Source organism: Lissotriton helveticus, chromosome 7, assembly GCF_964261635.1.
Source record: "Lissotriton helveticus chromosome 7, aLisHel1.1, whole genome shotgun sequence".
NCBI classification, from domain to species: Eukaryota; Metazoa; Chordata; class Amphibia; order Caudata; family Salamandridae; genus Lissotriton; species Lissotriton helveticus.
Window position 1 is genome coordinate 970155198 of NC_136068.1, and position 25474 is coordinate 970180671.

The following is a 25474-nucleotide window of genomic DNA, read 5'->3' on the forward strand; positions in this document are numbered from 1 at the left end:
GCGCATGCTCACCCACAGGCTTTGTGAAGCTGGAGAGCATCAGTAAAAATTAAGGGGGAAAGGAGAAGTATAGAAAAAGTGTTCATTCCACCAGCAGAACAAATAGAAACATTTTCATTGTGGATTGCTGTACCAGTACATCATTACCTTTGGTATCCTAAATTTAAGTGGAAAAGCGCAGGAAAAGACGCCTACCTGATTTATCAAAACAGCATTTCCTTCTCACTTATAATTTTGATATGTGTGCACAACATTTTAGGATTCACAACCACTTTGACTGTGCTATAGTCCAACTGAGGTTCTCTCTATTGATGAAATAACTCACCAAGAACTAACTTCCTTTCTGATAACTGATTCAAGATTTTCTATGACTGATGTCCTAAAGTTATTTTTCTTGACATTCAGTTCCTCTGGAAGATAAAATGTTCTTCTGGAAGCTTCCTGAGTGATCAATCAATCCTAAATGACCTGCACCTCCATTGAGAGGATAATTAATTTAGTTCAGGCTTGGGAGTGCCATGGTATTTTGTTGCCTGCCTGAATCCATACCCATTTAGATGTATCAAAAGCAATAATGGTTTTAGGGCTAGCTGGACTTCCCTCAGCATTAGCATGTTAATATCACAGGAAGATTTGTTTGTGGATCCCTGTTTTTGTTGAAGGTGAGCCGTGGGGTTTCCTAAACCCCATCAAATAATTGCCTTTTACACTGTTGAGGGCGGTGAGATGGATAACATACCGTAGTAAGGTTTAGACTGGGTCAGTGGACTAAGGCACAAAGGAATTTGTGTATGCCCTCAAGGTGATGGGTACAAAACCTGACAGGTCCACTCAGCTTTTACCCTTCAGAGGTCAATAAAATGAGTTGAATAACGGTAAACACTGTTATTCAGCACAAAGATGCCGTAAAGGGTGAATGTGCACTTTACAAATACATATGCCATGTACGGTTAGATTTGTCTTTCTAGTGTCCGAGTATTAGGACCACTGGTTCTACAGAACTTGAAGAGATGTCTCTTGTGAAGATGTGAATGAAACACCATTGAATACAAGGAAGAGAACACCAGACACGCTAATGCAAGAGGTTTTAATCAGAGGAAAATATTATTTTTGTAAAGCTCATCCCTCTTCCAAAGGATACACTATTACCTTCTGTGTATTTTATTACTAGAACTTCTGCAGTGGGATTAGAGTAGAAACTGTGTCACTGACTGGATACCCCAAATTCTGAAAACTGATGGTTGCTTGTAGACCGCGTTGTCCTGGCATTAAGTAGCCAATCATTTAGTAGTTTCTTTCTCAGGTGTGCTGCCACTACCACCAAGCAATTGTGTAATGCTTTGGTGCTTATTTCAGTCTGAATGGCAGAACAACTTACCTGAAGTAATTATTATGTACACGAACCTCTAGCATTTTCTGTGTTACTTTGAAATTTTAATGTGAAAACATGCATCTTGAAGATCTAGAGCAGACAAATAATTTTTTTAAAGGGAATATTTTGGAATTTCTTGTTACTTGTCCACTTATTTGCTTTATTTAAATTTCAAGTCAAGTCTAGACAACTTTATTCATCTTGAGCTATAAAAGCCAATAAAAACACAATATAATATAAAAAGCAAAAGATGTTATTATACTATAACAAACACAATTAATACAGAAGTAAAATTAGTGTGAATATGCCTTTTCAGTTTTGCTTTCTGCAGGTAAAAGTAGTAAGGAGAACATTGCATCTCAGAAGAACCCAGTTACAACAATGCAATCGGAATGGAAGGTACCTTATCAGTTAAAATCAAGCATTGGAGAATAAAATCTATCACAACAGAGAGCCGAAACCTTATTTACAGATAAAAAAAATGTGCATGTATTCCTGCTTACCAATGTCTTCCTAATAAAATTAAGTACTGAATATCATTTTTCGATGGTAGAAAAATTCTGTAAGAACATCAGACCTTCCCCGTGTGTTCCTAAGTAAGATTCCCTGAAAATAGAAGTTAAAAAGGCTTGTCCAGGCTCTGCATATAATTAGAAGAACAAGGTAAAGTGACAGGTGCTTTGTTTTGTTACCTCGTCACATCAGCAAGCAGGAAAATCTGAGACAATGCACAATGCAGTGGAAAAGCAATCCTAAAATGGATCATAGAAAATCTGAAAAGAGAAAGGTAGCAGTGATGGGTGGGATTTTCAACCCAAACAAGATAAGGTTCTAGGTTGGAAGAGGTACTTATTGGGACTTATTTTTATAAGAGATGCCATATACTGGGTCTAATGCAACCTTTGATCCAATTAGTATTTTAAAAAACATTATTTTACTTCCTCTTTACTTCTTCGGGTGATCGAATGTGGATTGTTGAACAGATCTTTCATGCCGACTTTCCCAAAGGTTTCCTTTAAATACTTAAACCAAGGGATTCGAGCCACTCCACTTAGAGATAGACAATCAGAAATACAGGATCTAACCAAGGATGCTTCTGGATTTATCCACAACTTGATCCATAATACAAGAGGTGCTACTCCCAACCCATCTTTCAAATAAGCGAGGTCTAATTCCTCAAGGCAAATTAGGGTAGCTGTCCCCAAGGAACCGTCGCATGAAGCGATTTTCAACCTGCCGAAAAAATTACAGATGGGCATACCCCCAAAGGCCTGCACTATATGACCCTGCATATATACATTTGGGTTTATACAAATTAAGAATTTCTTTGATGGATTTCTGGCAGAGCCTGCGGGAGAATATAAACATCGCCTCTATATTTATTTTAAGTACCTGTGCTCAAACATTCAAAAGTTGCACCTCCCTAATAGCACTTATTACTTCGTTCACCTCTATAGTTATAGGTTGATTACGCACATTGTTACTGGGCAGGTCTAATCCAGATGTGGTGTTTGGGAGGGGGGCGGGGGGGGGGGGGGGGAGTGGTGGGAGATATAGGATCAAAAGTCTGTGTAGAATAGCCACCCAGAGATATGTTGGTATCAGAACTTCAATTTTCGGGACATCATGCTCTGAAAAAAATGGGTGATTAATTATTTCGATCCTCCCATGCCTTTCACGTATCTCCCTTTTTCTCTCCTCCATAATGGGAGTCTCTTACAGATCCGACATCGTCTACCGATCGCAGTTGTTTTTTAAAGTTGCCTTTAATATTTGCGAACATGCAGAGTTCAACAATCTATGAGGGGCATCTCCCTCAGGGTTCTGTTTAGGGCCACATTTTCTGAGAACACTACATGTGGAGTCAAAATCCTCTAATATTGTTCGGGCCGCTAAATTATTGGATAGACAGCTTAAAACCGTGAGACGATCTGTCTATTAAAATGCTCTGAATTAACTTTCAATAGGAGTCTGTGCAGTTGCTTTGCCAATAGGTCTGAAAAAAGAGCAGAATCCGAGAAGGTGCCACTGCCTCTTTGAGTCGAGACCAAGCCGCTATCATTTACAAAGTTATAACCTCTTGTGCTTGCAGTATTGTTCGACCTTGTAGGAGGTGGAATCATGAATATCAATGTATAGCTATTCCAAAATATGCAACACACATTTGTCTTTTGCTTTTCTTTGTCCTTCTCCCTTGTGCTTTACCATGCTTTCAGGTATGCAATATGGGTAACGGCGAGAGGGAACTGGAGAAGTCACAGTCAATGGCGGATGGATGCCCTTTTCATTGGGCTCTCAGAAATGAGTTTGTTGTTAAAGCACTTAGAAGGGTGCTGATGCCCGCACCTGCTGCTGACCATTGGTACTGACCCTAAAATGTGTAGAAGAGAATAGACGGAAAGTTAATTAGAGCCCATTTTCCACTTATCTGTTGCGCACCGCCTCGTTGAGCGCCAGGAGGTGTTCAAAAGGGGGCCAGGGCTCCCGTTTCCACTTACCGGTTGCTTGCTGCTGGAGATACCTGCTTCTGCCACTGACTCTTTGGGACGCCTGCTTTAGCTGCAAAACCACAGGGGCACTGCTGCTGACAGGTGGAGGCGCCTGGGGACCGCCATTGCTGCCCGCCCGCCCAGAACTACAACACCCAGCATCCTGTGCGGCGCGCACGTCGCGCACTTCATCGTTGAGCGCCAGGAGGCATTCAAAAGGGGGCCACTTACCAGCTGCTGGAGATACCTGTTTCTGCCACTGACTCTTTGGGACGCCTGCTTTTGCAGCAAAACCACAGGGGCACTGCTGCTGACAGGTGCGAGGCGCCTGGGGACCGCCATTGCTGCCCGCCCAGAACTACAACACCCAGCATCCTGTGCGGCGTGCACGTACAGCATCGTTGAGCGCCAGGAGGCGTTCAAAAGGGGGCCGGGGCTCCCGCAGCGCGGGCCATGCCCGGGCCAAGGGCGGGCCCATCCGAGCCCGTCAGAGACTGGCAGAGGCTGGGCTGGGCCACCTTATGTTCATCTGTCCCTCATATTAACTTTTACAAGGTACTATGTTGTTATAACTGACTTTTGGCAATGCCTCCCGTGGGTGCTGGTTCGATTAGTAAACATAAGGCTTTGGGGGTGGTGGGAACGCTTGATGCCTTCCTGTCAAGGGCAGAATCCGTATTGATCCATGAGATTATTAACTGAAAGTAGGCTTGCCTTAGATCCTCTAACGCCTTCCTTCAGCGATTGTGCGGGTTCTTTGCCCGCCCTACCACACGCTGATATCTCCCCGCCCCACCGCCCTCCCTTTAAGTCAGCCCAGCCAGGGCCCTTGCACTTCACCACCAGACATTCCAACTAGCCCATATATTAGTTTATGTACATCGATGGTTTCGACCAGGGGAAGGACTGCTAAATACACAGAGAAAGGGGAACCACCATCAAAGAAAAGGAAAGGCAGGGACCCACCAAGGCTTCCCCACAACCCCCCTGTGGGGTTAAACGGTTGGTAGTCGCAAGGGCAAATTAAGATAGTAGACAAACCATTATGGTACCAGCCGACGCTGCCAGCCCACCCATGTCCATTGAGGAATCACTCCACACACGGATAGTGCAGGGAATCTCTAATCTCCTAGACCCCTTGATGTAAAAATTGAGCCAAATAGAGGAAAGACTCACAAAATTGGAGCAGGTCTTGACTCTCTTCACACCAATCTGTGCTGGAGTACGGTTGGATGTTGGGGCCAGCACCACTCAGGGTGTAGAGGGAGGTCGGGAGAATAGGGGGGATATTACCATGGCACAGATTCCCACCGAGCCAGCCTGTATTGCTAATCCTCGTGTACCCTCGATCCAGGGAAGCATCAGTACCCAGGGGCTGCAGCAAGATACGAGAGAAACACGCACACGTTCTCCCAATCGATCGCTCAGTGTGCCCCTAATTACTCACATCTACCACCGGAAGCAGTCCCTTACACTGTAGTTTTAGGTAATGTTCCAGGGCTCGCCCCACAGGCAAATGAGGATTGGTCAACCTTGAGAAATAAGGCTCTCCATCTATTGAGTACAAGGACGGGGATCAAGAACCGATTATTTAATGAATTTAAAATGGCCCGCAGCACTTAGGGGTGATTGTGTGGTATTAAGTTTCCGGTCTTCTGGCTTAGTTCGTCGAATTCTGGAGAGAGCTGGGGATCTTGATGTTAGGGACAACATCGCTGTTCTCCCCTTGGGTTACTTCTACCGACCCTACAACGCTCCCTGTATGGTTGGAAGGAGCGGGTTTTCTCAAACACCTGGTCATCCTGTTTACCCTGTTCCCCTTAACAATCATTTTGATGTCCTCACCTCTTTAGAAGACTTTGACTGACTGATAGAGCCCAACTGTTTGGCCCAATCTGGGTCACCCTTGTCCAGGGAGTCTGAGGCTGCTGGTAATTGCTCCCCCATATGCATGCCTTCGTATTTTCCAATAAGAACTTGACATGGCAGAAGAGGATGCCGTACGCAACAATCTAAGCCACCTCGGAGGAGTTTGCCCCCTGCAAGGGAAACATAGAAAGGAAGGATGGGATGACTTGGGCAATTTCCACTTAGCAGGTCCAGCCATAACCAACTACTATTATGGTCCTGAAGTGCAGGTGGGCAATATAGCCCCTCCCCCTCACTCCCCTTGTGGAAGCCTGCGCCAAGGGCAGGTCATGTCTGTTATGACAGTGGCTCCTGGAACATAGCAGGGCTTTAGCAGAAAACAGCATCCTGCGATTGGGCGGGGTTTACAGATCAGTTTGATCTCTTGGCTTTTCAGGAAACTTGGGCTACTGACCTGGTTTATCAGCCAGGTTTTTTGAATTTTTTCAAACATGCCCAACGGGGTCAGAAAGATAGACCCATAGGTGGCCTCACTTGCTGGGTGAGACAGCAACAGGGGTGCAGGTATGAAATGGTGCCTATCGATAGTCCAGACATAATGGTATTACGGCTATGTACGGACCATGACCGGGACACATTGATAATAAATATCTATGCCAGAGGGCAACCTGGAGGGAGGCTTTCGGACACAGTTGCACTTCTAGACAGCTTCAAAGATAGCCAGAGGGGTGGATGTAATTTGATTATCTTGGGGGATTTTAATTGCACCTTTGAACCGCTTGATCAGGAGGACGGTAATTTAAGCTCCGATGAGGACTTGCAGTGGCACATTCCGTCCCTAGATCTATGCCCTATAAAAAAATGGACAGAAGCTGCCCTGCAACCCAAGGGGCTATGCTTGGAAAGGGGTGTGCGAGCGATTAATGGGAGGTCCCAATAAGATAGGGAAGGTGCACATACATTTAATAATGGGCTGAGGAGTAGCCGTATTGATTTTATCATGTTTAATGTCGAATCATGCCATTCCCTTCTCAACATGAAGGTCCAGAAACACACAGAAAGCGACCATGACCCCCTTATTATGACAATTAAGGCCCCAGACACATTTAACATACCTAATAAGGTAGAGGAAGGCATACGATCTGAGGTCCTGCTTTCTAATGACATGAGGAGAGTCAGATGGTCCTGGCTTATTGAGAAGGAAGGGGATCTGGGTGCAATGAAGGCTTTGGTAGCCCATTCAATAACATGTCTCCAAAGCTGTTCCTCCCAGGGAGACATTAACCAGATTTTCCCCCAGGTTCACAAAGATCTGTTTGCAAACATTAAAACTTTTTTCATTAAGTCCAGTAAAAAGAAGGCAAACGAAGGGGTACCGATGGCCTCTTGGTACAATAAAATCTGTAGAGAGGCGTACCGGCAATTGACAAGGGCTATCAGGTCGAAGGATATGAGAAAAATCAAATGCCTGGGCCAAATATATATCAACCAAACTGAAAGCAAAGAAGGAGTGGGACAACAAATGCTGGCAAGATCTGCTTTTGGCGAGCAATGATAAAAATATGGCCAATTTTTGGCAGTTAGTTAAGCTGGGAAGTGGTGGGACACCTAACACACTTATAAATTATGTCCCGCCGGATCAGTGGGCTCAGTTTTTTAAGGCCCAATTCTCCTCGCCCACTAATAACCTGGAAGTTTTTAAGATCTCCACACCGATACCCACCCTAATATTTTAAGAAATGGAGGTTGCGACAGTCCTTTCTCTGGCCCCGAGTGGAAGGGCCCCAGGCCTCGACTGTGCTCCTGCGGACTTATTTGCCCATGACAAAGACAATTGGGTGATCTAGATTACCTACCTTGCAAATGCCATTGCTAGTGGTGGGAGTCTTCCTGATACCTGGTCTGGTGCGGTTATAATTCTGGTGTATAAAAAGGGGGGCTGTGCATTACCCGGTCACTATAGGCCCATTAGCCTCATAGACTCTATCCAGAAAATAGTTGCGAGGCCGGTACTGAGCCGAGTGCAGCAGTGGACAGAGGAATTTAACATATTATCACTTATGCAGGCAGGGTTTCGACCTCAAACCCGCACAATCGACCAAGTGCTCAGATTTGTGATGATATTTTGGCGGGTTGTTACTCTAGGTGGGGGTACGCTATATGCGGCCTTCATCGAATTGAAGTCTGCACTTGACCTTGTCCCTCGAAACAAAATGTGGAGAGCCTTCTTGGAGGGGGGGATGCCGACGGAGCTGCTAGCTATGATAATTAAATTGCATGATCATACCTATGCCCAGGTCCGATGGGGCTCACATGGAGATGTTACAGACAGATTCCCGGTGACTAAGGGTGTGCGCCAGGATTATGTCCTTGCCACTACCCTGTTTTCCTTATTTATCGACAGGGTGGTACAGTATTATTCCACATGCCCTACCGATGCTCCAACTTTGGGGTTCCTGAAAACCCCGCTACTCATGTTCGTGGATGACACCTTGATTCTATCTAAGACTCATCTGGTCTACAGGTAGCCCAGTCCCGATTTGAGGAGTTTTGCCACGACCATGAGCTGGTGGTCAACATGAATAAGACAAAGTTTATGGTGCTCCACTCTCAAAAGGTTATGAGAGGCAAGGTCCACATGAATAGCATTTTTCTAGAGCAGACTGATGTATTCACCTACCTGGGGGTAACCTTAAGCAGGAAATTGAACTGGAAGCCCCAAATCGATGTGCTCGCCCTGAGACACGCGCAGTTGGCGGGTGCTCTTTTAAAAGAGCACAGGCTTTCCTTTACTAAACCCCTAGCTCCCGCTCTTAAAATATATAACTCTAAGGTCACAAGCGCAATTCTATATGGCGCAGAATTGTGGGGCCATGAAGACATCACACCTGTAATCACTGCCCAAAACACATTTATGTGGGCACTGATAGGCCTGCCACAATCCACCCCCTTGGCACCTCTGTTTTTGGATCTGGGGTGTTTTAGCATCTAGGACCTGGCCCGATTTAGGCCGATAGCACTGTGGAGGAGGCTGTGGGCCACCCCCGAGCTGTCCTTGTATGCCAATTCCCTATTGAACTGTAGGGGTGCCTAAGCAAGATCAAGTGGCTTAGGCACATAAAAAATACCTTGATAGATATGGGGATGGGTACATTGTGGGAGAACCCAGAAACGTCCCCCCTCCCGACCAAAAAAGAGCTTAAAGCAGCCTATATGGACATGGTGAAGTCCAAGCGGTTTTCCTCTACCACCAGGCCTACCTTGACAAGGGAGTTTTGTCAATTAAACACGAGGTTGGCTTTGAACAATATTGGGACACCATTTCAAAACCTTTGGATAGGAAGCTTTACCACCAGTATAGGGTATGTTCCCTTCCTACCAGAGTTTTTTCTAGCCAACATCTGATTTATGCCCGCTGTGTTTAGGCCAGTCAGAATCCGTTGCCCATATTGTATTCGTATGCCCAGCTTATAAGCCACCAAGGATGAAATGGCTTAACCCCATTTGTTCCAACTTAGGTACGAGAGATGCTGCAGATGCTCTGAGGATTCAACAGACCTGCACACAAGAACCTATCGTCATTGCCATGGCAAAATTCTTGAGCTGGGCATGGGTGATACGGGCAAATAAAATCAAGGGCTTATCATCCTGACTTGTTCTCTTTGGAATAGATTGTAGTGGGACGTGTGACAGCCTTGTCTACTATGTTGTTGTGCATCGAGGGGGAGGGGGGGTGGGGTGGGTTGATGCTCGATATGACCTGGGTAGTGCCTTCCCTGGAGTGTAGGTCTCTAGGTTTTATTCCTTCCGCTCCCGCCATGAAATTGTAATAGGGCAGAGATTTTATCCCATAACATTTTAATTAGATGTTTTAATGGTCATCAGTGTTGTGAATTAATGGTTTAATGTTCTTTTTAAATAATTTATTGTGTTGATCTAGTTTTGTGTAAATTTGGTATCGCTCATTAATTATATTACCAAAGTTTGTATCCGCTTATTTTTTAATAGTATGTCTTTTATGGTTTTAGAATCGAAATAAAGACTGATTAAACTGAACTGAAATTGAATAGACGGAAATGTGACTTGATGATCTGCTGCACCCTTTCCTAAAAAAAGTACAAGGATTGTTTACAAAACATTAGATTGTGACTTCTTTGTTTTTTCTTTTCAATCTTGATTCTAAAATCCCTTGTCCATAAAAAAAGAAATCATGAGAAACGACACAGCATAACTTTCCCATGCACGCCTCACCAAAACAAATGCATTGAGAGGAAGAAGCAAAAAGAGTTGACAAACAATGTTGCATAGCACAGCTAACTGTGATATCAAATGCATTGTTAGTCAGAAAAGGGTCAAAAGTACAGAACTCAATGTTGAGGGACCCTACAAACTTTCTTACTGTAGTCTGTACATCGCATTCTGGGGCAAGGGGTGAGCCAGAGTACCTTAAAGTGACAGTGCAATGTGTAATTTCAGTGAGACTGACTACCACCTCAGTTATCTTAATTTTTCCTTTTTAAAAGAAACGTTTTAAAGGATTTATAGTTCTAAAACTTTCACAATTAGTTTTTTTCTTTATAATTGACGTGTATGTCGAAGAAGAGAAAACTGTTTTAGATAAGCATCCTTAAAAAGAGGTAGTGTTTACCTCTGTAAGTTGTTCAGTGATTCTGCACATAGGTGGAGGTTGTATTGTATTTCACGAACATCAATAAAGATACCATAATGGCCATTGTCCTTGTCAATCTCTATTAAATGTGTACACCCTCAAAGGTTTCTGAAGTGGGTGAAAGGTGGCATGAAGAAGCTAAACACAACTATAATAAATGCATAAATACTTACTCCGGGGCATTCAGGCCAGCCATGGCCTTGATGATCATGTAGCAGAGAGTAAGCGCGCTGAGCAGACCAAAGCTGGCAATAATGAACCACTCTTCTGTTGACAAAGGAGAGAGCAGTAAGTCATTCTTCAGTATGCCACTCCTGAGCGGCTGGAGGCAGAAATGAGGGGGATGTGTGCCAATCATGGCATAAGGAAGTAAAGCAGAAGGTTAGCGATAGCCACAGACTGGAAAGATTTGAAAGACGTAAAGACAGCCAGAATATGGACATGTGATGAAGGAATACAGGGCACGAATGGAGGCCGTAGACAGAGGCAGAGTCTTGAGTGCGACGAGGTTAGTGCTGATAAAGGAAGTGAGAAGCACAGGGCCTATTGCACAATGGGAAAACATTCACTCTATACTGGGTTGTCATATGTGTTTCCTATGGCGCCACACCAATCGACGACAATAGAAGAGTGGAGGGTGCCCTTAATTAAGGGTTTAATTCACACAAGGAAAAAACCTTTGCCCAGTGTGATGAAGGCACAGGAAAACGCCGAGTAGTTCAAAACAAGGCACCACAGTTTGTTAAAGGGCTTACAGATGTGCATGTACATTTCTATCACAGTTTCAAAAGGTGCAGTTAAACCACTTCCAACTCCCAACTCTCAACTTCACGTTGAAGTGGTCCAGGCTGTGTACCCACTGATAATGAGAGAATTCCATGGAAGGCCAAGAAGATGCTTTTAAACATTGTCAGATGTTCATATGGCTGGTTTGTAAGAAATGAAGTATAAAAGATAGCAGGCTTATCAACCTATCCTGCAGTCGCCATCCCAAACTTACTTTTACTGAGCTTTTAATAGGTGGTCTGCATATTCACTGGCCTACTAATGCCTTGATATGTCCCAATCCAGACAAGGGAGAGAAAAAGACAGGGAGAGCCAGAAGCCAACATGATGCACCTCCAGCCACGGGGAGAGAACGTAAACTAGGGTTTCTGCTAAACTCTTGGCCATGGACAGGAGAGGAAAAATGCGAGCCCTGGGGCATTCATGCTGAAGGAGAGAATGTAGCAGTTCCTGCAGGACCTTAGGATCGGATGTTCCAATGCTCATGGAAAGCAGATGGGTGTGCTGCCTGCACACATGGTCAAAGTGAAGAGGAAAAGGTCATTTATGGATGGAGGCAAGGTCTTTCAAACACTAACGAGAGGAGTGGGGTGTGCTTGCTGTAACTGAAAGGCCTCTTACCATGGGTTCATGATTCGTAAAATGCATAACTGTTCATTTCAAACTATACATTAAATCAGAAACATCTCCAACTCCTTAACTTTCCCACTCGTCTCTGATTTTCCCTTCTGTTTACTATATGTTCATGGAAGTGTGCCCTATGGAAACACAAATATTACATCATAGTCACAAGACTACAAATGGCAATGCATGCTCTATTTGCGGTTTCAACTGATGCAACAAGAAGAAACAAGTTACTCATTCGTAACAACCGTTGAATAGCTTGCATGGCCATAGCTAAAGATTTGGGCACAAAAGGTTAGTTTTTCCTAAACGCTTTTTTTTTTTTTTAAAAGAGTCAAGAAAGGGAGTGGCTGGAATGAAGTTGGAGTATGACATTTACTACATCTCGAAATCGACCCGTGCATAAAAAGTATTGTTGGACATATTTTGGCCCTGTCTGGTATGTATAAATCGTTAGGAGTTTTAAACTCTTGGGTGGCTCTCATGTGAATCTACAACTATTCGAGATTCAAAACACTTGCTACAAGTAAGTAGCTGGGTTCTTTTCCAGAATTATCCTGGTATAGATTCACGTTCTGTGCATATAGCAACAAGCATTGTGTTATACTGAGGCTGGGACAGGAAGTTAGGACAGTCCTAAATATGTTTTATGTACAGCGCGGTCCACATATGACTCTATTCGTGCTTGAATGACGATATCCTAATCACATATAAATGCATGTTCAGAATTCCATATAGCTGTCCTGCACATAACATCTTTTATTAAGCGCCAAGATGCTCCAAGGAGTGAAGGTGCGCCTTACAAAATACAGGTTACGTTAGGTTCTGCAATGGATTATTTGCTGTAAATGCGACCAAGGTTTCTTGAGCCTGTGTACAAAAAGCTCTCGGGCTTACATTGAGTTGTTTTCCTCCACAGTGATGATATAACCAGATGTACAATTCGTTTAGCTATTGCCAACTGAGAAATGGGACTTTGCTGGTTTGTGTCCTTGCACATGACAGAAAACATTTTATCTTCCCAAATGTAATTGCCTTTGATAGCTACGAATCCACTGCCTTGCACAGATAAGGGACACCATGAAGCCCAAAACCATCCAAACAATTTGTGCACTGTCAAACGACCGAATACCGGGCTGATCACTACACTAAGTAACAAAAAACTGCAGGAGTTCACAAGGCTGCTGCTTTTGATTTGTTTCTCCCTGCTTTGAGACAGGTGTGAGCTAAAGATTGTGCCGAAGCGTAAGGAACCGTGAAGATCTGGTTGGAGCCACGGGAAGTCTCATTACAGACCCGCCTACACTTTTCCGATCCAAGCACTAGGTGGCAGGATGTGCAAAGGATATCCTGGAATCCAGCGCCACAGTCTGCGCATGAAGGTCCGGTGCCCCTTTTAAGAGGGTCGACGGAGCCTAGAAGGGCCTAGAAGGGCCGAAAATTGGGGTTCTTACCTCTCTCCCTGCTCGTGAGATCTGCAGGCGACAAGATGGCGCCCGCGACTGTCGAGGCTGGCGTCAGGCAGTAAGGGGACCCTTCGAGGCTGGCGGCAGCACTGGGGAAGCTGGAACCCAGCCGCTGGGACCGGAAGAAAGACGGCTGCTCCCGTTCACGATAGCGGTGAGGAGGTATCGCATGCCGGCGGGCGGGGGCCACCCAGCGACATCTATTTCCCCCCAGCTGCCTGACCCTAAGATGGCGGCGCCCGGGACAGGACGGACTTTTGCCATTTAGCGCGAAATCTCCTGCTGAGGGCCCTACGAGATCCCCACTAAGGACGGCGGAGGCCCCCGCATCGCCCCGGACCCAGCACCAAGAGCAGAACGAGGTCAGAAATGGGAAAAGCAGCCGAACCAACACGGACCCAGACGAACATCATTCTGCCTGACCCCCAAATGGCGCCCAAGTTGGGTCACCGCACGGAAAAAACATCTCTGTATTCCCTATCTGCCTTGGAGATAGAGGGGATTAAAGCACACATCCTCCCTCCACAGGACTTACAGGGTTAACCAATCCTGCTATTTCCACGCATTAGAATTAAGATGGAAAAATTGTGCTGGGGGAATTTATGGCCTTGAGAAAATCTTTCAAAACAACGAGGTTTCCTGAAGTTTGTCACGTGACATGACCAGTGCGAGCCACCTAAATCCATAATACTAGACTATCATCAAGCGCGGAGAGAAACTTGGAGACAGAGAGCTCACTTGGTTGCTGCTGGGATTGAGACTTCCGTCATGACTTCAAACAAAGTAGTTGTAAAGGGACAGCTGAAATTCCAGGAGCCTAGTCCCGACAGTTCGACGATTTCGAAGGGCTGGAAGAGGTCCCCCGCTACACGGCGGAGGAGGGCACTGGACATTCCAGGAGCCTAGTCCCGACAGCTCGACGACTTCGGAGGGCTGGAAGTGGTCCCCCGCTACACGGCGGAGGAGGGCACTGGACATCGAGTGCTGTCTTATTTAAAGCGCTTTGATAACCTAATCGGTTCAAGTTACTGAAATGTGCAACGTAACTGATTCTATGTAAACTGCTGTGTTAACATGTAACGAAACTGGTGCTATGTAAAGCGCTCTGATAACCTAATCGGTTCAAGTTCGCGCTATAGAAAACTCTAAAAATAAATAAATAAAATCTGTAACTCTACAGACCAAAACCAGGTTGATTTAGTTTAGAGTAAACGAACCAGATCAAGCCTTGCAACCAATGCAGGGCAGCCAAACAATTCTTGTGTCCAGAACGACGGCTCACAGTGTCGCAAGGAGTCTCCAGAGTATCAGCAGTTTGTCAATCATTCTTCCTTTATTGTTAGTTCATTCAAGTTGTCCAATGTTTCATTTTGTGTTATCGACTATTTCTACACCACCTTGTTCTTGAAGGCAGAGTGCTTTAGGCGAGAAAACGCTCATTTCAGGTAGAGGAAGTATCTGTTGACGCTCCTAATCTTCAATAAAGGCATCTGCAGCAGAAGAGTGCTCACCATAAACATTATTCCATGAAAAACAGCGGTTAGGGATAAGCTATAGTTAGTACGTCATTTCTTTCCATAGAAACCATACTTAAACAACACAAACATTAGAAAGTCCAAAGTTATAACTTTAATTTAGAATGTACACACCACCTTCCAATTACTATAAGTGGTGCACCCCCGTACACAGTGTTCTTTCTCACCTCACTCGCCATACTACATGAACTATAACTCACGACTCAACCATGCACTGCGTTCTGAGGAATCACCTCAATTGAGATGTCATAAATGTTGCTATGAAAGCTATGATTTGACATGGTATAAGTGATGTCATACGCAAGTGCATTGAGAAGGCATAGGTTATAGTTAATTTAGTATGTCGAGTGAGCTGAAAACACTGTGGACAGAAGTGTCCAATTTATAGTAATTTGAAGGTGGTGTGTTAAGTTAAAATGTAAGTCATAAGTAACACTATAGGTAGGTGTGCGATTTGTAGTATTTTGAAGGTAGTGTGTAAATTCTAAGTCTATGTTATAACTATAACTTTAGAATTTCTAATGTTTGTGTTGTTAAGTTTGTTGTAAGTTTCTATAGAAAGACTAAATAAAGTTTTCCTAACTATAACTTATCCCTAACCTTTGTTTTTTCATGAAATTTAAATGTTTTTAATGAAAATGTGTTTCAAATTGTAGTATTGAGTGTTATTTATTAAGGTCTCATTAATTGAGTGTTGTACAGTAAAATTAAGAAGAGTGTCGTACAGTTGAGTATCACAGAGTGGAGTACTGTATAATGGAACTGAGTGTGCTGTAGTAGAAGATAGTGGGGTAGAGTGGGAAACATAGTTGTAGGGTGCTGTAGACTGGAGTTGCATAGAGTACGGTAGTGTGTTGTAGAGTGGATGGTTGGACGGAGACATACAACGAGGTAAAGTCTCATACAGTAGAGTTCAGTGAAGTTGAGTAACGTAGTGTGAAGTAAAGAATAATGTAAATGTAAATGTAAAAGTAAATGTAGGTGTACTTATATAGCGCAAACCTGTCACCCAAAGGGCATCCTGGCGCTTGCTTAGGGAACCCGTCCTGGTATTCCCCTGTGAGAAACCCCGGCAGGGAGTCCACAAGGTGAAAACCAGGCATCCCGCCGCGAGGGGCCGTAGTGGAGATTAAGCAAGCTATTGCCCAGAGTTGCAGAGTGTGACCCCGTGTTTCGAGTAGGTACCGGAGCGAGAATTGTCGAGTCCGTGGAATTTTTGAGCCCGAGACCCGCCGAGGCGGGGAATCGAACCCTGGTCCACGGTCGATCTCAGCTTCCGGGTCTGCCGCCTCTAACCACTGAGCCACGCTTCTCCACAGTATATTAGTGTGTTGTACAGTAGAGTGGAGTGAATTATAGTATAGTTGCGTAGCGTATAAGCGAGTAAACTCTTATAAATTTGAGTGTTTTCTCATTTAGTGGAGTGGAGTGGATTTTAGTATAGTTGCGTTGCCTATAAGCGAGTAAACTCTTATAAATTGGAGTGTTTTCTCATTTAGTAGAGTGGAGTGCTGTATCATAGAGCAATGTAAAGTGTTGTTTAGTGGAATAGTGTTTTGTAAATAGAGTGTACAGCCTTAGATTGGACTGTAGAGTTAGACAGTGGAGTGTATATTGACAGAGTGAAGTAGAGTCTTGTAGAGCACCTTAAAGTGCAGTATAATTTTATCGAAAGCAGTCCTAGAAAGTGGAGGTCAGTGTTGTACAGTAGAACGGCATAGAGTGCCGTGGCATACACTATAGTAACGTGAGGTGGAATACCATCCAGTGGAGTACAATATCCTGGATTAGCATAGGCTGTAATAACATACAGTCTAATAGCATATAGTGTAGTGTAAAAGGAGTGGATTGCCACAAAGTGAAATAGCATACACTGGAGTGTCATATAGTGGAGTAGCGTACAGTGGAGTGACGTAGAATGGAGTGGCGTACAGTGCAGTGTGATAAACTGGAATAACATATAAAGGAGTGGCGCCAGAGGAGTGGCATCCAATGGAATAGCGTAGAATGGAATGTCAGAGTGGTTTGGCATAGATTTCAGCATGTACAGTGGAGTGCCATATAGTGGAATAGCGCAGAGTGGGGTGGCGTACATTGGAGTGGCATACACTAGACTGGCGTCCAGTGTAGTGTGAACAGTGGAGGTTGCGTACAGTGGTGTGGCGAATACTGCAGTGCAGTACAGAGGAGTGGGATAGAATGGAATAGCATTTAGTAGAGTGGCAGAGAGTGCAGTGTTGTCCAAGGGAATAACGTAGAATCGAATAGCGTACACTGGAGTGGTGTATAGTAGAGGCGCTTATAGTGGAGTCGAGTACAGTGAAGTCGCTTACAGTGGAGTACACTGCAGTGGAGTACATCAGAGTGGTGTACAGTGTAGTGTCCCACAGGCTAGTGGGGTACGCATGTAGTTAACATTTTGGAGGACTGTAGATTATGGTGTGCAGAGTGCTCTGCGTTTCTGTAGATGTACCAAGTATCGTAAGGCATTGCAGTGTGGTTTACTTTAAGTATTGCGTTACCCTTGCGACACTATGCGTAACGCAAGGGTAATGCGACAGTATCCGAAATGTGTCCCCTTACGTTATATTGTGCCACAGTATACTGGGTAAGTTATTAGTATATTGTGGTATACGGTAAGGTCAAGCCAGTGAATAATTGGCTAATTTCTGCCTTTTCAAATTTAAAAGACAGCCATAATCATTTTTGTACACTTTTGGTGTGTTGTGGCTTAGGGCCCTACACATAGGTAAATAGTATGTGTTATTGTTTTTCCCAACTTATTGACCATTTTCTTCAAGTAGAAATAGGTATAAAATGTTTTTTTATAATTTTCTATATATCTATTTAAGCAGTTTAAGCAGTATCACTGTAGTACCTAGCACGTACCGTGTTTTTATTTTTACAACATGTACCTTTTTTGTCCAATTTTTTTAAGTAACGTGATAATTTGTAGGTATTACAATGGTAATGCGTAGACATTTTTGGACATAATAAAATGTATGAAACATTGTCACGACACTGTAGTACAATATATTTCTGAAAATTTGAGTATTAGGGTTTTTTCAATGTTTTTACATTTTTGTTTACATTACCGCGGTACTACCTAAGTATCACCGTGCTCTGTACTATTTAATAAATAAATATAGAAACGTATAATTATATTTCCATACCTATTATCACTTACATTAAGTGGTAATAGGTAGGGAAATTATATAAACCCTAATACTTAACCCTATTTCAGGCACCAAGCCACCAACAAGGTCAAGTGACCTTAAAACAACATGACTACCTTGGATTTCTTGAAGGCAGTCTTTATCCAATCAGATAATGACTTGCCATCCCTATGTACTGCGTACAATCTTGAAACTAAAGTGACTACAGATATCACTAAGTTTAAAATGCTAATAACTCTAAAAAATACTTACCCTTTTTTTGACACCACCGTAAAAAGAAAACTCTGCCCACAATCATCTTCAAGCCTGCCTAATGTCATCAAAATCCGAAAGACTGTTTTTGCTCTACATACAATACAAACAGTCTATGTAAAATGCATTGAGGTCCAAATCTGTTTTGGGACCCCCTTTTTTCTTTGCACCCCCTTGACCAAACGTTACAAAACTTAACATCCTCTGCCAACGGAACAGGGGCAATGGGTCTGAACAGTTTTGCAGCGATTCATCAAATGAGTGCAAAGTAATTAAGGGACTCAAAATCGAGGTATTCCGATCTGTGGTAACTTTTACAGTAACTACAGAGGGGCTACTGCTCCTCTGTAATGAAGGTGCAATTTCATTCACTTCTTGACCCCACTCAGGACAACTCGCTCTCATACAAAGACTGTTCAGTTCACACAGACACGTGCACACAAACACACACCACCTCCACTGTGAAATTGTGGGATTCATTCCTACTACTAAAGATTAACTCCTACCAGCTCCTGAACATCAGGCATCAGAGATCATTTGAAAAAACAACTCTGCAAACAAGTTTTCAAATCCACTACTTCAAGATCAATACATTTAAGGGCCCTGGTTTCTTTATGTTTGTGAGACATCTTCTAAGACTCGGGTGTTACCGAAGAAAAGGGTTGAAGCATTAACTACATGTGCATTATAGTACACTTTATCACAAAACCTGCTCTCCAAAACCATCCCTCGATAAGCTGCGACCAGACCGGCCCATATAATGTAAAGGAGACACCCCTTAACTATGCAAAGCCCCAGCCGATACATCATTGTTCCTCCTTCCCATTCACTCTTCATGGCTCCCCTGTTTTCAAGCACTTTGAATGGACCACAGAGCAGCCAATGTCATGACCACCAAATGAAAGTCACAAAACTACATTTGAGACTACAAAAACCAGAAGCTCATGACGCACTGACTGTAAATCTTAAGTATGCTCTAACCAAGGTTTTGATGTTTGTACCTTTCTGCAACCAATAATAAGTTTACTCTGTCATTGGTTTGCTTTTGTAACCTCTGGTGGTGCACACCATTCGAACATCGCCAGTTGGCCATAGTCAGAAATAATTAAAATTTCAGTTTTCAAACATGCGGCTTGAAATGCGATCATTGAGAAAGGCACGTGTGTGCAATAATAATTACATTCATGAAACGTGAACGTGTTGTTTTGTGAAATACAAGGTGCTTCTTAAGAGTGTACATTCAGCTCATTATTTCCCAGAGTATCAAATAGTTCTTTTTATTTCCGGGAAAGCTATAAAGAAAGTCATTGTAGGCTTAGTAGACAGATGTGATGGTGACTTCAGGGCTAAGGAAAACCACAGTGGTGTGAATAATTAATGCACACAAGGGAGAGCTCTCAGTTTAGCGCATTTGTCACGCAACATGGGCTAACTAAAGGCATTTTAATTGTAGTGAGGAAGGTCAGGGTCTCCAGCTCAGTCCTTGCCAATAAACAGGTCAAACTGCCGTGGTCAATGAAACAAGGTGTATGTACACTCACTTGTCACTGCAATGCTGATTTCTCCTGTCCGCGGGGTTAGTTCCCCATCCTGAGGAAGCTGCGACATGCCTGTTGAGTGCAGCGGCTCCAGGCTAAGAGAACCATCATTGGCTAACTCCCCCGGTCCCAGTCTTCGATTGGCTGATGGTCCTCTTGCCAGTCTTTCCATGTCAAAGGCCACGTGGTCTGTACACGGTACATTTGCCTGGAAGGAATAAATGGATAATCTGAAATTGTTTTTTCCACAAATGTTGAGCCCTCTTCAATGATCTCCCTTAGGGACACTTACACACAGCATCAGTAGCTTCTGTATTCAACAAACAGTTCTTATTTTAGAGACTCTCGTCTAACAACCAATATGCACGGTTTAGTCGTTGGGCGATATCAACTTACAAAGGTATTGTATATTGAGGGTCAGAGCGACCTTTGACCCTGCTCGCAGGGAGGTAGCTCCCCATGCCACCACACAGCCGCCAGCTGCCTCGGGCCTGCTCCCTGCCGCCTGCTTGTTTTGCCGCCATTTCCCGCCGCTGCGCCCCTGCTGCCCCGCCCCCCTGCTCCCCATTGGCCACCCCGCTCCCGCCTCCCAGCTGCTCCTCCCTCCCTATCCCCCTCTTATGGAGGCTGCGCAGGGGCCGCGCTGCTGGCGCGCCAAAGGCAAGCCTGTCTGCGCCTGTCTGCGCCCAGCGCCAGAACCCCTGGACCCCGCGAACGCCACAACATCAGACTCTGCTATGACGCCAGCACCCTCCACACACTCAACACCGGCCAAAACCACACCTGCTTCCAAGCCGTTCCGAAACGGACTCACTGACCTTTCTCCTGCCACACCTGCAGCTTCACCGGCAACAGAACCACCAAACCTCCAAGGACTGGACCCAACCACCTCCGCTGCATACTCCTCAACACCCGCTCCGCACGCAAACACGCCGTCGAGCTCTGGGATCTGCTCGACACCTCCGCCCCAGACGTGGCCTTCCTGACCGAGACCTGGTGGAACAACTCCTTGGCACCCGACATCGCCATAGCCATCCCGGACAGCTACAAGTTCACTCGCAGGGATCGCGCCAATGGAACCGGTGGAGGAATAGCCATCGTCCACAAGTCCACCCTCAAGGTCGCCACCCACGCAGACACCCTCAACACCGCCAAACACCTGCACTTCCGGATCCACACCGACCCCAACACCACCCTCAGAGGAACACTCATCTACAGACCACCCGGACCCTGAGCTCAATTCAGCGACTCCATCGCCGAACTCTCCAGCACCCACGCACTCGCCTCCACGGACTACATCCTCCTCGGGGACCTAAATTTCCACCTCGAGAACAACAACGACACCAACTCCGCCACCCTGATCGACAACCTCGCCAACCTCGGCCTCAGACAACTCGTCACCGCACCCACCCACAGCGCTGGCTACACGCTGGACCCCGTCTTCTCCACAGGCACCCACGTCGCCTTCGACCACACCACCGAACTCCACTGGACCGACCACTGCTGCATCCATTTCACCTTCAATAAACCAACCACGCACCACCGCACCCAACAGCTACCTCGCCGCTGCTGGAGCAAAGTCACCGAAGACCAGCTTATCACCACCCTCGCCCAAAACCCACCCACCGACCCCACCAACCCAGACACCGCAGCTCCCAACCTCAGACAGTGGATCCACGACTGCGCCAACACCCTCGCCCCACTCAAGAAACCCTCCAACAACCACACCAGCAAGAGAGCCACCTGGGTAATCGACGAGCTGCAGACCTCCAAACGCGCATGCCGGAAACTGGAGAAGCTATGGCTCCACAAACGTACACCGGACAACCACGCAGCCCACAAGGATTCCACCCGCAGACATCACCACCTCATCAGATTAGCCAAGAGATCCTCCCTCAAAGACCGCCTGAACAAACAGCTAACCCGCTACCTCGAAGACAACATCCTGGACCCTTCCCAATCCGGTTTTCGCAGCAACCACAGCACCGAGACCGCCCTCATCGCCGCCACTGACGACATCAGGATCCTGATGGACAAAGGAGAAACAGCCGCCCTCATCCTCCTGGACCTATCAGCAGCCTTTGACACAGTCTGTCACCGCATCCTATCAGCAAGCCTCCATGACGCTGGAATTCAAGAGAAGGCCCTGGCCTGGACCACATCCTTCCTCTCCGGCAGAACCCAGAGCGTCCGCCTCCCACTCTTCCGCTCGAAATCCACCAAGATCATCTGCGGCGTCCCACAGGGATCCTCCCTCAGCCCGATGCGGTTCAATATCTACATGGCACCGCTCGCCCACGTCGCACGACAACATAACCTCAACATCATCTCCTACGCCAATGACACCCAGCTGATCAAATCCCTCACCGAAGACCCCCACACCGCCAAAGCCAACCTCCACAGAGGAATGAAGGCCGTAGCCGACTGGATGAAGGACAGGAGACTGAAGCTGAACTCAGACAAGACGGAGGTCCTCATTCTCGGACCCGCCCCATCAGCCTGGGACGACTCTTGGTGGCCCACATTGCTAGGCACAGCCCCGGAACCCACAGACCACGCACTCAACCTGGGGGTCATCCTCGATTCCACCCTCTCCATGACCAGGCAAGTCAACGCCGTCTCCGCGTCCTGCTTCAACACCCTCCGCATCCTCCGCAGGATCTTCAAATGGATCCCTCCCGACACGAGAAAAACCGTCATCCAGGCCCTCATCACCAGCAGACTAGACTACGGCAACGCCCTCTACTCAGGAACAACAACCAAGCTCCTGAGACGACTACAACGAATCCAGAACGCCTCGGCACGACTGATCCTCGACGTTCACTGACGCAGCCACATCACACCCCACCTGAGAGGCCTGCAGTGGCTCCCCGTCAACAAGAGGATCACCTTCAAACTCCTCATCCACGCACACAAAGCCCTACACAACACCGGACCCACATACCTCAACGACCGACTCAGCTTCCACACCCCCACTCGAAGCCTCCGCTCAGCCAACCTCGCCACAGTTCCTCGCATCCGGAAAACCACCGCCGGCGGCAGATCCTTCTCCTACCTCGCCGCCAAGACCTGGAACGCTCTTCCCACCAGCTTACGACAGACTCAGGACCTGCTGGCCTTCAGAAGACTCCTCAAAACCTGGCTCTTCGATCAGTAGCGCCCCCCCCCACCCCCAGGGCCTTGAGACCCTCACGGGTGTGTAGCGCGCTTTACAAATGGGGTGATTGATTGATTGATAACAAAGCACGCGACAGCAAAGAGCTCTTCAGCATCGTAAAGGAACTCTCCAACCCCAGCGCTAACACCAACGACATACCGCCCTCACAAGAACTGTGCCACTCACTAGCCATCTTCTTCCACCGCAAGATCGCTGACATCCATGACAGCTTCAACACCATGACCGCCACGACTACGCCAGACCCCACCTCCCCTGTGAACACCACCAGCGCCAACCGCCTGACCTCCTGGTCCAACGTCAACGAGACTCGCAAGGTCATGAACTCCATCCACTCAGGCTCTCCATCAGAACTGTGCCCACACCACGTATTCAACAAAGCAGACGCTGTCATTACACCCCAATTACGGAAGGTCATCAACATCTCCTTCGAAACAGCGACATTCCCGGAAAGCTGGAAACACGCCGAAATCAACGCCCTGTCCAAGAAGCCCAAGGCGGACCCCAAGGACCTCAAGAACTTCCGGCCCATCTCCCTGCTCTCGTTCCTGGCGAAGGTCATCGAGAAAATCTCACTTGCAACTGACCCGCCACCTGGTAGACAACAACATCTTGGACCTGTCCCAGTCCGGGTTCCAACGAAACCACAGCACAGAGACAGCCCTCATCGCTGCCACAGACGACATCAGGCACCAACTAAACAAAGGCGAAACATTCGCCCTCATCCTCTTGGACCTGTCAGCCGCCTTCGACACGGTCTGCCATCGCACTCTAAAGACACGCCTCCCAGAAGCCGGAATCCAAGAGAAGGCCCTTGACTGGACCAACGTCCTTCCTCTCCGGCAGAACCGAGCATCCGCCTCCCGCCCTTCCGATCCGAGGCCACCGACATCATATGCGGCGTCCCCCAGGGCTCATCTCTCTGCCTAACGCTGTTCAATGCCTACATGGCCCCCCTCGCACAAGTGGCCCGCCAACACGATCTCAACCTCATCTCCTACGCCGACGACACCCAGCTCATCCTCTCTCTCACCAAGGACCCGCACACCGCCAAAACCAACCTCCACAAGGGAATGAAGGCCGTCGCCGACTGGATGAGGAACAGCCGTCTGAAGCTGAACTCGGACAAGACGGAGGTACTCATCCTCGGACCCACCCCCTCAGCCTGGGACAACTCCTGGAGGCCGACCACACTGGGAACAGCACTGACACCCACCGACCATGCACGCAACCTAGGATTCATCCTCGACTCCTCCCGCTCCATGTCCAAACAGGTCAACGCCGTCTCCTCCTCCTGCTATAACACCCTCCGCATACTCCGCAGGATCTACAAGTGGATCCCGACCGAAACAAGAAGAACGGTGACACAGGCACTCGTCAGCAGAAGACTGGACTACGGCAATGCACTCTACGCAGGAATCCCAGCCAAACACCTACGACGACAACAACGGATCCAAAACGCCTCCGCCCGACTGATCGTCAACGTCCCCCCGTCGCAGCCACATCACCCCCCACCTGAGAGACCTACACTGGCTCCCCGTCAACAAGAGGATCACCTTCAAGCTCCTCACCCACACACACAAAGCACTCAACAACGCCGGACCAGCCTACCCGAACAGCAGACTCAGCTTCTACACCCCCACCCGCCAGCTCCGCTACGCCAGCCTCGCCCTCGCCGCTGTCCCCCGCATCCAACTAACAACCTCCGGCGCAGATCCTTCTCCTACCTCGCCGCCAAGACCTGGAACACCCTCCATACCCATCTACGGCAGACCCAAGACCTACTCGCCTTCAGAAGACTCCTCAAGACTTGGCTCTTCGATCAATAGCGGTACCCCCTCCCCTCAGCGCCTTGAGACCCTCATGGGTAAGTAGCGCGCTCTACAAGTACTCTGATTGATTGATTGATTGATTGTAGATAGTTGGAGACTAGTCTTTTTTAGTACTGAGCGATGGCTCAGTGCTGGGTCACCTGGCCACATCACACTTTCATCCTCTGAAGGCAGATGCCAAGAGTATCCTTGCGTAAGGCAAGGGACTGTAATATATGGCAGACCTACAGAGAGACCATCAGTGTGGCTACTGCCGAAATGGGAAGCCTTTACATTTATTATAGAGCAGGAGCATAAATCAATTTGGAATACAAGCTCAGTCTACCATGTATTATGAAGGCATGCAACTGTTGCAAGCGAGGGGCATCACTGCCCCCACTAACACTCTGGGTACAAGCAGATGGCCTCAACTACAGTATTGAAAGCACACACCAGTTGCAATCTTGACCTGATTTTGGGTCAACTCTCATAGGTGCAACGGTTCAGAAGGTTTTTTGTCGTACAAGCCTAGAGGGGCTGGGAGAGTGCTTCACATCTACTGATGTCATTAGTGCAGCAGGTGTAGTGGCACTAAGCTCCCAGGGGTGTGAGGAGCCAACCACACCGCAGTTCGGACGATCTTTTCAACACAAATTGATGAAAGCAAGTCTTTTGCTTACTTTAGGGCTCAGGTTTTACGTATGTATTGCAG

General features: G+C 46.7%; 1 protein-coding gene across 13 annotated transcripts in view; it reads right to left on the reverse strand.

Annotated features, from left to right (window-relative positions):
* The window catches only part of RNF130 (ring finger protein 130), a 684518-nt gene that overhangs the window by 107922 nt on the left and 551122 nt on the right, over positions 1-25474 (reverse strand). For 4 of the 13 annotated variants that reach the window (XM_078653553.1, XM_078653559.1, XM_078653554.1 and 1 more), the window contains 2 exons: positions 19780-19984; positions 10573-10666 (listed from right to left, as the gene is read on the reverse strand). In XM_078653553.1, coding sequence (XP_078509679.1) covers positions 10573-10666; positions 19780-19984 — 299 coding nt within the window. Of the gene's footprint in view, positions 1-1875; positions 1979-2064; positions 2146-10572; positions 10667-19779; positions 19985-25474 lie in introns of all 13 variants that reach the window. The other 9 variants (XM_078653549.1, XM_078653552.1, XM_078653548.1 and 6 more) reach the window with 3 other exon arrangements.